At 35.1% G+C, this 13,581-nt stretch overlaps 1 protein-coding gene across 12 annotated transcripts in view; it reads left to right on the forward strand.

Moving 5' to 3' along the window:
* The window catches only part of CLOCK (clock circadian regulator), a 61,940-nt gene that overhangs the window by 32,209 nt on the left and 16,150 nt on the right, over positions 1–13,581 (forward strand). For 11 of the 12 annotated variants that reach the window (XM_053975459.1, XM_053975469.1, XM_053975468.1 and 8 more), the window contains 7 exons: positions 865–955; positions 2,641–2,700; positions 3,103–3,251; positions 7,363–7,454; positions 8,787–8,876; positions 10,170–10,290; positions 11,696–11,809. In XM_053975459.1, coding sequence (XP_053831434.1) covers positions 909–955; positions 2,641–2,700; positions 3,103–3,251; positions 7,363–7,454; positions 8,787–8,876; positions 10,170–10,290; positions 11,696–11,809 — 673 coding nt within the window. In that variant the 5' untranslated portion in view covers positions 865–908. Of the gene's footprint in view, positions 1–864; positions 956–2,640; positions 2,701–3,102; positions 3,252–7,362; positions 7,455–8,786; positions 8,877–10,169; positions 10,291–11,695; positions 11,810–13,581 lie in introns of those variants that run through there. The other variant, XM_053975470.1, reaches the window with a different exon arrangement.

Below are 13,581 nucleotides of genomic sequence, written 5' to 3' on the forward strand. Positions count from 1 at the left end.
GACTAATATCATCTTCTTTGAAAGAAATAGCCTTTTTACTATTAAGTTTGTAGCCTACTAAAAATTCTGAAGGTCAGCAAGTTCAGCTCATATAAAACTTGCTGCATGCAGTTATTCCCTAATCACTGCCAATGAGCAGCCTCTGAAAACTGACTTTTCATATGAAAGAAACAGGTTTAATTCTATTGTTTTATGTTAGAATTTAGCCTTTTCATAAACTGTGTTATATTCCTTCTCTCACTATTAATATTTCATTCACATTCTTAACTCAAAGTCAAATGCACATCTGGAAAACCAAAAACTTCCTGTCATGAGTGACTGCTTTAAGAAATGGTCAGATTAAATTTCTCACAGTACAGAGATCATATTCTAATTGGTATCTTCTTGTTATCTTTTCACGTGTCTATGATAACAATGTGCTCAAGGAAAAGTACAGTAAGAGTAGATTATAGTTGTAGAGTACTATATCCCAAGTGCACTGTTTGCACTGTTTCTAAATAGAATGTACTGCTAAGTGTATTTAACATCTGTTCTGCCTTCAAACTTATGAGGGTTCTTTAGGAAAAAGTTAAAAGAAAAATTAAAAGCTGTGTCTGAATTCAGAGTCATAAAAACATTTGTACTGGTTTAGTACAGACTTATTTACTGTAGCCTTTAATAATGTTCTCTTGAACTCTGTCATGTAAAATGAGATATTAAGGCCCAGGTTATGCTGGAAATGGAGATTGCTTTAGAGAAGGTAGGAGGGCAGAGCAGAAGGGTTGGAAGAGAGGGGAGGAGTAGGAAAAAGTGAAAATGTCAGTATGCTCTAACAAAGAACACGTTTTTTTCTCTCACATTTTGATATTTTTTCTTCTCTTATAGGCAAGCGTACAAATGTCTACCACAAGACTAAAGTGTGATATGTTATGTTTTTTACCATAAGCACCCATAAAATGAGCTCCATTGCAGACAGGTATGTTAATAGATATGGGAGAATTTTGGGAGAATTACTTTCAGTTCTTTCTTTAATAGTCTTTTTTGTACTGTTAATACATTTAGATGTTAACTTATGCAAAAATTGAAGAGTGAGGTTTTGGTTATTTTTGACAAAGTTAATTTAGTAGTGTTAGATGTGTCATTTTGTAGTCACTGGAAATAGTGATTTCAGTTGCTTGAGGTTAATCTTAAAATGCATTACTTGTTTTCAACCATGGAACAACATCTGTGCAAGTTGAGCTGATTTTTAACGTTTACTTGAACTTTTAATTTTTTTAGTACTTCAGTTTTTGATTAAGAAAAGCAAATACATTTCAATGATTAGTGTTGCTGTAGATGATAGTAAAGTGACCTGTTAACCTGTTTCAAGGGAAAAGTAATAGCTGAGGTATGTTTTCTACTTGATTCCTTGAGCTCCACTCTCTTAGCAGCTTAGGTGAACATCTGTATTTAACATCTTGTATATTACCATTTTTGGGAAATGAAACTTGCATCTAATTTATACACAATTAAAGAAAAAGAACAAAAGCAGAAGGTAAAACTTCTATAATGCTTGTCTAACTTGTCAGTTCTTCTAGTGAAATTTTGTGGCACTGAAGCTTCAGCCTTTTAAATACATGAATTGCTTCTAAAAACTTGATGTTTATGTAGTAGCTTACAAAATACTAACTTCCTAACCTAATCACTGCTTATCATACTGTGCAGTACCATTGCGTGTACCGTGCAATTGGTTTATAAATCAGAGAGGTAGGGTAAGCATTTTAGAAAGGTTACTTGGCTTAAGGGAAGGAAATATTAGGATAAGAAATTCTGGGATAGACACACAGAGGTCAGTGTGGACAGCACTAAATAGACTGCAAGCAGGGAGAAGTTAGAGAAATAACATGTGAAAGTCCATTATACAGCAGTTTTGGAAAGCAGAAGAACGGTTTTGACTTGACTTTCAAAGCAAAAGGAAGTGAAACAAAGGAATTGTATGAAGGATGCTGAGGCATCTTCAAAGGAAAACACATTCTTATTTTGGTATTTTAACGCCTCTTTAGCAGTAGATGGACAGTTGTCAAGCTAAGAAAATTATGTGATGCTTATTGAGGAAGCAAATATGATAAACAGTTGCTGTATAACATTGATATTAATTGTGTATTTATGAAATTACATATGTGCATGAAGTATAGCATATTCCTTAGATCTCTTCCACTAATAGTATTTCAGAATTTAAGAAAAATACATTTTCAGTAATTGGAATAGAAATTGCCAGTAAGTAAAAATAAATGCCATATGTCCTCTCCCATGTTTTGAAAAGGGTAAGGTAATGCAAGTAATCAAGAAGATAGAAAACCAAATTTAAGCATTGGTCAGTTAAGTGTTTGTATGGGGCTGTAAGTTCTTTTGAGAAACAGTCCAAGAATCCTTTGAGTTGTGTCAGAAATAGAAGGGTTTTTTTGCTTTTTCTTTGGTAAGTGCAAGCAGAACATAGGAGACTTAGCTTCAGGTTACTGATGATAGTCCTTGTGAGACATCACAGTAAAACAGTTGCTATCTTGTTATAATGGAAATGATGATGGTTAATAGTCAGCTCTTTCCCCTTCCTCCTTCTTTGTGATTTGACTTCAAAGGAGAGGAGTTTCCACTCCAACATTTATTTCTTTTTGTTTCTTTCAGAAATGACGGAAGCATTTTTGATGGGCTGGTGGAAGAAGATGACAAAGATAAAGCAAAAAGGTAAATTTCAAAGTTACTTAAAGCTAAGAAATGTCCTATACTTGCACACGTTAACTTATCAATGTGATTTCTAAACAATAACAAGGTTACTCTTACAAATAAACATATTACTCAACAGCATTTCTTTTACTGCAATTTCTCAGATATATTGTGTATTTATAATTGTGGATCAGTTATTTGTGTTTTGTAAAAGGACATTATTCCAAAGGCTTTGCTGCACTGTTCCTTGAGGAGGAAGCCATTTTTCAAAAATGTTGTCTGAGATAGGGAGTAGGTGTTTTTGTGACAGTTATCACAGCAGAAATTCTTAAGGAGCTGTTTGCTTCAGGAACTTGGCAATAGTATGCAGCTTATCATAAAGTCTCATACTTTTTATAAAACATTTTCTAATTTGCTTTTCAGAGTGTCTAGAAACAAGTCCGAAAAGAAACGTCGAGATCAGTTTAATGTACTTATCAAAGAGCTGGGTTCCATGCTTCCAGGTAATGCTCGGAAGATGGATAAATCCACTGTACTGCAGAAGAGCATTGACTTTTTACGGAAGCACAAAGGTAACAATAGATGTTATTTAATAAATTCTTAATTTTTAAAGTAATACTCGATTATTACATAAAATATTTTAAAATATGCAGCTTCTTTAAGGAATTTGTCAAAAAGATGTGAAGTGCTTCTGGAGAATGATATTTTAAGGATCGTCTAGGTAGTAGAGGTATAACTGTGTTTCTGCTAATACTTAATAAAAGCCAGTACTATTTGTTTCATCCCAGAGTTGTCAGTGAAATCTGTTTCACAAAGAGAAGATTTGTTTTTGAAGTAACCTCGAAGTTTTTTGTTCTGGACAGATGTTGGTGCAAGTTGTTAAAATTTTGCTTCATAGGAAAACTGCTGATCCATTTCAGTGGGAGTACTTGCTGGAAATACTTATTTGGTTATTTAGATAAGCCTGTATTGAATAGTTGAATAGTCTCTCTGGGTTCTACGTAAAGCAAGATAAATCACTGAAAAACTAGTCCAAGAGAAGTTAGTGCTCCTTCTTGTCATGTCAAATGCCTACACAACTGGCTGCTTAAACAGAGGTGACAAGGCAATAGGGCATTGTGGTTTCCAGCAATGTTTCTGGATTGGTTGCTTGACAAGAAAAAGTGAAATACAGGGGCATAGAGACCAGGAGTATGGGCATTTTGGCTTTTTGGTTTTTTTTTTCTTTTAGCTGGAAAAAAAATGCCAGAAAAATCTATAAATACTTCTAGCTAAACTTTTAAAATGTACACATGGATGTATAAGCCACTGAGTGTATTTGTGTGTGTTGTTCTTTAAAGGTCATGTGAAATGTCAAAATGATCAATATCCTTGAACGTCCTTGCTATGCTTTGTTCCTCTGGCTGTTGGCATCAGCTGATGGTGGGGTTATACCCAGATATGTTGTACTGAAGTTTGTTACAGGTTGTTATTTCTGTAATGAAAAAAGTCCACCAAGTATATGCTTGTTTATGGCTGTTAGATATTATATATATATAAAAAAAATCACTGTTCCTTCTCCTACACTTGTTCTTAATATGGCACCTTGTGGTTCACACTGCCAAAAATAAGATGAAAACTGAAGAAAATGGACTCTTTTGCTAATTAAATAATTTCCTTGGGTAATTTCTTGGAATACATACTAACTAGAAAGCAATAGGGTCAAAAGAAGTAACTATAAGGTTGTAAAATAAGTAAAGCTGTTAAGTGGATGAATAGTTATGAAATTATCAACAATATGTCTGTCAATTTAAAGTGTGAGAAATGTTTTTCCATGCGCTAGCACGTCTCTTCCATTAGTGTTATGTTTCCAGTAACACCAAATGTGTACTGAATATTGCTATTAAAATTGTAAACAACTCAAATGAGAAAGGAGGGGGGTATAATTCATATGAGAATTCACAGGTTTGGGGCTTTTCTTTCCAATTAAATATTGATTATGCTGTTTTAATTTTCTGAAATACATGTGTCTCATAAAAAAAGAAAAGCAGCATGAAGGCTCCTCTTCTGTAAAATTCAGTTCTTTAGGCCTTTGTGAAAATGGGTTCCGTTTCAAAATTATTTTATCTTGGTGATTCCTGACACAAAATGTAGAAGGCTGAACAAATGTGTGTCAGCCAGCCGGCATCACCAGTCATATTATTTTTTTTCTTCAAAGTGCTGTCTGAGATTTGATTTTTTAATAAAGGGGCAAAAAGCAGCTCTGGAGATGGTTGCCTTTTAAGGCATGGCACTTCTGTCCTTCACTTGGTGTGACAGAATGCAGCTCTGTGTGACCATATCATATTAAGTTCCCTAAAGCAGCCAGTCCTTACTAGCATTGCTGTGCAGTGTTTTACATTAAAATGTTTTTGGACAAAATGTTGGCAAAATTCAGAAGAATATTTTATCTTCTGAAGTGCTTGGATATGTTACAATAAAGCTGAATGACCTAGCAATAAATGGATTGTTCAGCACTGAGTATCTGCTTTATAGTTGAAATGCTACTGTGTTCAGCCACCAGGATTTAACTGCATTGCTTCTGGTTCTTTCTGGACTATCTCCACCTTATCCAAGCTAGGTACTCTGGCACCAGCTTCAGATGAACTGTCTGAATTGGTTGTTGGCCAGTGTGGATTCTGTTTCTCACTGGGAAAATACAGGAGGCTAAACACACTGAAATTATATCTCTGGGAACTTCTCCTTGACTAATACTGCCTGTCATCTTTGAATTTGTAAACAAGAATTTTTTTTAATTAGTAAATACTGAGGAATTAGCTGCAGGTAGAATAATTGCAGGTAGTAGACTGATACTCCTACAACCCACAGAGAAATGGTACAGATCTTGGCTTGGGTAGCAATTTCTTTTGGGAATTCTCAGTGCTGGTGTAGAGTTACTTCAGCTACAAAACTTGAAGACTAAAGTTTAATGTGCAAGTTTGGTTATGCTCTTTATGTTATCTAGCTTAGGAATGTGACCTTACTGTCATTTTTTCTATGAGTGCACCCTGCTGACAGAATTTCTAGGCATTTCTCTGAAGGTACTAAGTGAAACAGGTTCTTTCTGTTGCTTCGGCTCTGTTTACCTTTATCATACTTGCTCTAATGATGGAAAATGTAAAACAGCACCTATACTTGTGGTATTTCAGAACGGTTTGTTAAAGGCATGAACCTCAGCTGTTATTTAGCATAAATCCGTTCTAGTGCAAAAGACAGTCTTCTTAATTCTGAAGTAGGATGGTTATAAGGGCCAGAATGAGCCAATGAATCAGACTTTTCCAGTTTAAAGTGAAGATTATCTGTGTTCTGTGGAATGAATGCACTAAGTTCCTGGAATTTTGCCTCCACTTTGGTGGCAGAGCTTTTCATTTTTGTGTCTTTTGACTTGCCCTTCACTGTTCAGTATCTTTGTACTGACGGAAAAGCTACATTTGGGGTTATACTTAGGTTTTCTTTATTCTGCAACCCACTCTTTCTGCTTTGTGCTGCCATTTCAAAACAGATTGGAAGAGCCTGATTAATTTATATGTTTTGTGAGATCTGATAATTGGAAAGTCTTATTTGTTGTTTTTTTTCACCTCTTCTTGCAGCTTTCCACTTTTGGCCAGTTTCTTGCATGACGTTGCCGTTGTTTGCTGTTCTTTTAGTTAAGTCTAAAGCTCTTTTGTAAAGTTTTCCCCCTTCAGTGTGGTAAACAAAATTACAAACTGCTCCAGCCCTTTGCATATTTTAACTCAATTCCAGGTTTTCTGGCTCTTTAAACCATCTGAAGTAAACTCTAGCTTCCGATCTTTGTCCTTTAAAAATAAAGAACTTTAAAGAATTGGTTTGGTTATTTTGATTTGTCTAAATACTTGATTACTTCTCTAAGATTGTTCTTAAAACCAGCACTTCTGTGATGCCCTTGTTATTCATCAAAACTGAAGTGCTATGAGGTCTTGCTTCTTGTTGTTTCAGTTATCAGTTGATAAGGAGGCATCACTTTCAGAACCCAGGGTCAGGCTTTGCTTAGCAGCTGTTGATTCTCTCAGCTGTATATGGAAGTTAATCTGTGTAGTTCTCAGCTCCTTCAGGAATCTCTGTTTACGATTCATCTATGTCCAAATTCATCTGTGTGTTTGTAACAGGCAGGAATTCTAGAGTGGAGTCTGTAATACAGCACTTAACAATCTTCGATGAAGAACTACTCTTTTTTAAGTGTAACCAGAAAAGAGCAGGAAGAAGAGAAAGGACAACGACAATTTTTTGTGCAAGGATTAGAATGGCAAGGATTTGCCAAGATACTTGAGCATTGGCCATTTAAATTACATAAACAGATCAGGAATTTTGGCTTTCTAAACCTTTGTAAACAACACTCTTAATAAAGCATTTTATTATAGTCTCAGAGGAAAGAGTAGTAGTTTTTCATTATCAAATTCCATTACTTCAGTATTACCTTGAAGCCTGGCAGGACTGTAGCACAAACTGGTTGAAGGAAAGAGAATATAAATTTAATAATGACATGGGAGAAGATATTTATTTTCTTTTTAAGGAGCAATATCTATATGTAATGAATGAACAACAGAGGAGACTGCAGAACTTTCTGCTGTTTCTTAACTGTGTATATGTAGTTTGGGGGGAAAATGGCTTTTGGAAGTATTAATCTGTGTATGTGTTTGTTTGTAGAAATTACTGCACAATCAGATGCCAGTGAAATTCGACAGGACTGGAAACCGACATTCCTTAGTAATGAAGAGTTCACACAGTTAATGTTAGAGGTATATTATTTCTGTTTTTCTGGGAATAGAATAATTCCTCACCAGGAGTCATTCCATTATGAAATTTTTCAGTTTGATGACATACCTTTTTATTCTCATACTTGGGTTGTAACTGTATATTTTCATGAAGATAAATCATCAAAATTCCTATCTATTGAGTTTCAGAATTTTGTTTCAGAAGAGCAGATTTTCTCTGAACTACATTTTCAATTAAATAAACATAGTAACAGAGCAAATCCATAAACGAATGTGTTTACTGTCCTAGTATATATTTTAAATTATCAACATAAGGAAGGTACTAGAGAGAGAATTAATATGCATAAGTTAAAATCCTAATTACGAAAATGTCATAACATATCCATGTAGCTTGTGAGCAATAAGTGTTTAATTTCTTTACTTGCCATGCTTTCCCAAACTGGTGTGAGAGCATTACTTTGCTGAAGATTACATGAATAGTTGCAAAACTACAGAAAGAAACTTTAAGTATAAGCTATTTTTCATTATAAATGATCATAAGTCAATTTTGTCTTGTTAGTGAAACAATTTTTAATAAAAGTTAAATGAAAAATATTACAAATTAACGAACACTTTTTTTATTTTCATTCCATAGTTAAACCTTTGCTTTGATGCACAGATACATAAAAAGTTCTGGGTTTTTGTATTGAAAAAAAAATTTAAAAAAAATCCACTGATATAAGAGGTTTTTCCTAACATGTGAGCTTTAAAATTTCCTGTTTAGAAATACAGTTCTGTCATGTTTTTGTTGGTAGTTTTCAACTGAAACATTGTCTTGTATTCAGAGGAAAGAGATTTGAGTTCCATAGAAGATAAGGCTGTCAGAACTGCATCTCACAAGTTTCAAGTCTCACTGCAAGCTTCTTTCTTTGAGATTGGGAATACTGAGATTTTCTTTGAGATTTTTAAATACTAAAATTCATTGATTTTGCTGGCTATTTTACTTGTTCTTATCATAGTTTTCCCACATCTTTTTGCTTTTGTTTCTAGTTCATTTTTATGAGCTTTCTGATGTCTAAAATGATGATGGAATTAAAAATAACAGGCAGGCAGAGTGGGAGTTGGAGAAAACAGTGGCTGTCTATATATGTACTTGCTTCTGAAACCATAGATTATTTAACAACTGAACAGTATGGAAATTGTAATGCTTTTAGTGTAAAAATAAGTTTAAGGAATTTTAATAGGGAAAGACATTCCCATTTCTGTAATAAACTAAAGTAAAATTGGTGTCTATTATTTTCTGTATCGAATATAGCTTAAAATTTTTAGTATGCTCGGTTTCTTTTTTATTTAACTGCCCGTTATGTTTAATTTCAGGCTCTTGATGGTTTTTTTTTAGCAATTATGACAGATGGAAATATAATATATGTGTCTGAAAGTGTAACTCCCTTACTTGAACATTTGCCAGTAAGTAACAAATTGCTTTCAGTAACATATCAGTTTGTCTGTGGTTGATTGGTGTTCTGATATGAGTACTAATTAATTGTTGGCCTTATTGGCATTGTAGGACAGACGTATGCTTTGTTTTAATGTTTCTGTTTTTTCTTCAGCATAACTGTTTTCTTCTGGTCTGTCTTCTTTATTAAACATTTCCTTTGGAAATACAGAATGCAGTCAGCACTCTTATTAGAAAGGATTATGAAGTGCCTAGCATCAGTTTCAGTGTAACTGAAGTAACACAGTTGATTTCAGGAGACCCTTGGGAGATCACAGCCTCTGCATGAGTCAGAAGAGTATGACGAAGAATCTAAATAATTGAAATTTTTTTAACTGCTTTTTTACTTCTTTCTTATCAAAGCACACTGATAAATACATTGCTGCTGGTTCTGCTTTTTATGTTCAGTATATACTTTTGGGTTTATCATATTCACTTATCTTTAATCTGGGTGACGTAGCTCACTGGTACATGCAACATTCTAGTTTCTAAAGTTACCTTTGAATAATGTTATTCTGAAGCAAGGCAAATTAATTAGTGCAAGCAACTGATGAGTTAAATTGAGTGCTTTTTTAGAAGAGAAGGACAAATTCTCTTTAAAGGCAAGTTGTCTTGCTGTGGTAAGAGACAAAATTAATTCTCTTAAGGTATGCATGATAACAGTCTGAGAATTTTAAAAAATATGCAGGTAATCGTGATTTTTTTTTTTCTTTTAATAGAATTTGCCAGGTTCTCAGAGGCACATTTGTTTCTGGCTTTTAGGTGTGAGTTATGAATTCTAAACATACATTTTATGATTCCTCTTTTTTGAATACTTAATCAAATGCATTTATGCATGTAATAGTTGTTCAGTTTTGCTGCATCCATCTCTTTTTTGCAGTTTTGTGTACATAGCTGTGGAACTGATTATAAAATACAGTAACTGCAACTCATCCTCACCCAGCAGCTCACTCATCACCCCTCAGTGGGATGGGGGAGGCAACTGGAAGGGTAAAAGTGAGAAAACTCATGGGTTGAGATAAAGACAATTTAATAGGTAAAGCAAAAGCCATATATGCAAATGAATCAAAGCAAGGAATTCATTTACCACTCCCCATGGGGCAGGCATATCAGAGTGAGGTTTTTTCTTGGAAAGTATTCATATGTATTCCAGCAGGTGGCTTTGTTGAGTCAGTAGTGAACTGTGGAATTGTTTTGCATTAAAATAGTAGGCTTTGTGCCATTGTACATCTTTAATTAATTCTTACTAAATCTTTTTCTTTCAGTCTGATCTTGTGGATCAGAGTGTATTTAATTTTATCCCAGAGGGGGAACATTCAGAAATTTATAAAATATTGTCTTCTCATCTGCTGGAAAGTGATTCCTTGACACCAGAATACTTAAAATGTAAGTAGTTATTTTGAGCTAACCCCTGTAGGCAGCTCAGCCTCATATAGCCACTCACTCACTCCTCTCAGTTGGATGGGCAAAGAATCAGAAGAGTAAAAGTGAGCAAACTTGGGGGTTGTGATAAAGGCAGGTGAAGTCAAAAGCTGTCTGTACAAGCAAAGCAAAATAAGGAATTAGTTTGCTCCGTCTGGTCGGTAGGCAGTTGTTCAGTGGTCTCTAGGAAAGCATGGCTATGTCATGTATGATAATTACTTGGGAAGACAAATGCCATAAACCTAGATGTCTCCCTCTTCTTCCTTTCCCTAGCTTTTATTGCTGAGCACAGTGCCATACAGTATGGAATATCCCTTAGTTCAGCTCTCCCTGCTGTGTCCCCTCCCATCTGCTGGTGCACCCCCAGCCTCCCCACCAGCGGGGCAGAGTGAGATAAAGAGAAGGCCTTTGCACTGTGGAAGTGCTGCTGAGCAGTAACAGACACATTCCTGACTTAGCAGCACTGTTCTAGTCAAAATCCAAACCAGAGCATCATGTGAGCTGCTATGGAGAAAATTAACCCAATTCCAGATAAAACCAGTACAGTAGTTGTGTTAAAACTATCTACTTGGAATTGAACATTATCTACTTGGAATTAAACAAGTTTTTCCAGTGTTATTTAAGGCATATACTTCAGTGTTAACTTTGTGTCACCCCTGCTCTAGAGTAGAATTTTCAACATTAGGTAGCCTTTCAGTCTACAAATTTCCTGTGTGTCAGAAATGTTCATTTTGTTTATGGAGCTTCTCTTTAGACAGTTTTAGCAGTTGGCAAGTATAAATACATAGCAGCCTGATGGAGTTTGGGAGCACGTGCTTCAGTGAACTTAAGTTCAGGGCATTTTCTTTAATACAGCTCTAGTTCTCAGAGGTTTTCATGCCACTAATATTCAAGCCCTTCGTGCACAAAATCTGAAGGAGTTCTTTAGATTAGTTACTGTCATGCTGGTTAAAAGCAGATGCTGTTGATGCCTTATGATTTTACCCTTTATACTTTTCAAATCCTGTACTGCACTAGTGCATAACTCTAAACTCCATATAAAATGTTAGTTAACTGTTGGGCAGACAAAACAATCCCTTTAGGCCTAAGATTCAAAGACACCCTACAGTGTCAGGCCCCGAAAATTGTAAAGGAAAGTGAATTTGTGTGTACCTGTTTGAAGGCCTTTAATAAATACACACTTTATTCTCTTAATCTTGTCTAGCCTCCATTCTAGGTAGCCACTCCAAGGCATCACTGTAGCCAGCTGTAATCACTACACTTACAGTACCTCAGTTGTATTCAGCTTAATTATTCCTGGTTTCCATTTCATGTTTCATGTGTGCTTCATCAAGCATATAGCCTATTACTTTGTTTATTTTTTTTCTAGCAAAAAATCAGCTAGAATTCTGTTGCCATATGCTGCGAGGAACAATAGATCCAAAAGAGCAACCTACATATGAATACGTAAAATTTATAGGAAATTTCAAGTGTTTGAATCATGGTAAGTAATTTCAGCAGTGTTGGAATCGAATATGTAGGCAGCTCCACAGCTAAACTGGCTTGGGGCCATGGTGCAAAATGTAGGTGAACTAAAATCAGGCTTTGAAAAGAAGATCTTGAAGCAATTTTATCACTTCTATATTGGTGTAATGGAAAAGAAGAAAAACTGCCTCTCATGTATTACAGGTCTGTGTATTTGAATGCAAAATGTAGTAACTGTGCTTAATGCTTTAAATTAAAGAAAACTGGTATTTTGTAAAACATTGTTTAAAGGAATGTAAGAGAAATTCAAGCAAATGCTTTAATGTAAAGAGTGAATTTAGTTCAGCATAAGCCATATTTAAGCAGGTGACTAACTTGAAGATTAGTGGTACTGAGTACCTGCAGTTCTCATTACACAGGAAACTGGGAAGGAAAATGTAGGTTTTCCCCCCATTTCAGTTCTGTACTTCCACTTGACAGGAATTACCACTCAGATGAGTGGGTGGGCCGTATGGTTGTCCACCTTGAGTTCCTACTCCTGTCCATTGAAATTATTTTTATTAGCTGTGTATAATATTCTTTCTCTGTACTGCATCTCTAATCTGTTTGGCCAGGCTGTGCTGACTATTTACTTGAGAAGCCTGTTTATTTGTCCAAGTGGGTTCTGCAGTGTGATCAGTAGTAGATTCTGAGAAAGCTCACCCAAAAATATTATGAAAACCAGTATGTTGTAAATAAATCTGTGGGGTTTTTTTATCTGATACCAGTGTTTCTCTCACAAAATGGGAAGAGTTTGAGTCTTGATGCAAATGCAGTTATGTAATATTATACTAGAGACAAGAAACAGTCCTGAAAAGGCTAAATATCATGCTAGTCTTGGAATGAGAAATTGGGAAACTGCAGACCTAATGGTTGCAATTCAATATTTGGAAATACTCAGCAACAAATAATTAAACTATATATGAGTTTCAGGAAGGTAGCAGGGAATTGAATGGCAGCCACTGTGGATTTTTCTGGTAGAAATAGCATCAAATCAGTTCAGCTTCATCTACCAAAAAGTAACACACTGTGTGGACAAGACGATAAAGCATAAATGAATGATGGACTTTTAAAATGTGTTTTTGTTATCATATTCTAGTCTCAAAAATGTGTAAAGAAAGCACATGTTAATTGAAATTGCTGGAGGGTAGCTGCAAAAACTGATTGGAAAGGTTATCAGTGTTCACCATCAAAGTGCAATTTTAATTTACAACTTCTGGATTTGGTCAGTATTTTCAGTGTTATGAACAATGGAACATAGTTTGCAGTTATGAAATAATCCACTAAAAACAAGAGAAGAATTCATCCCCCAAATCTAGAAAATAAATTATTTTGGGCTAAAAACCCAGAAAAATTGACTAAGAAAAAATGCAAGTTGCTACGTTTAGGAATAGCAAACTATATGAACAGGGATGGTTGCAGCCAGCTACATAGCAGTCCTTTAGGAAAAGGGCTTACTATGGAATGTAAACTGAACAGGACCAAATCACCTTGACCAGCCACCAAGCTGAGAAAATGCAAAAACCTTTCTAAAATATAGTCTAAATCACATGAAATAATCCCACTGCACACTTTGCACAAGGCAAGATAAACTCTGAAGAACAAAGGACAAAGGCTAAGATAGAAATGAAAGAAACTGCCTATTTTCTTTCTGATGGGAAGAGCAAGGAACTGTAAGGTGAAACTGCATGAAGAAACTTCAGTAGGAGTTCTAATCTAGAGGTGAATTGAAACCAGTTCGGCTTCAAAAAG

This window comes from Vidua macroura, chromosome 4, assembly GCF_024509145.1.
Source record: "Vidua macroura isolate BioBank_ID:100142 chromosome 4, ASM2450914v1, whole genome shotgun sequence".
In the NCBI taxonomy this organism is placed as follows: Eukaryota; Metazoa; Chordata; class Aves; order Passeriformes; family Viduidae; genus Vidua; species Vidua macroura.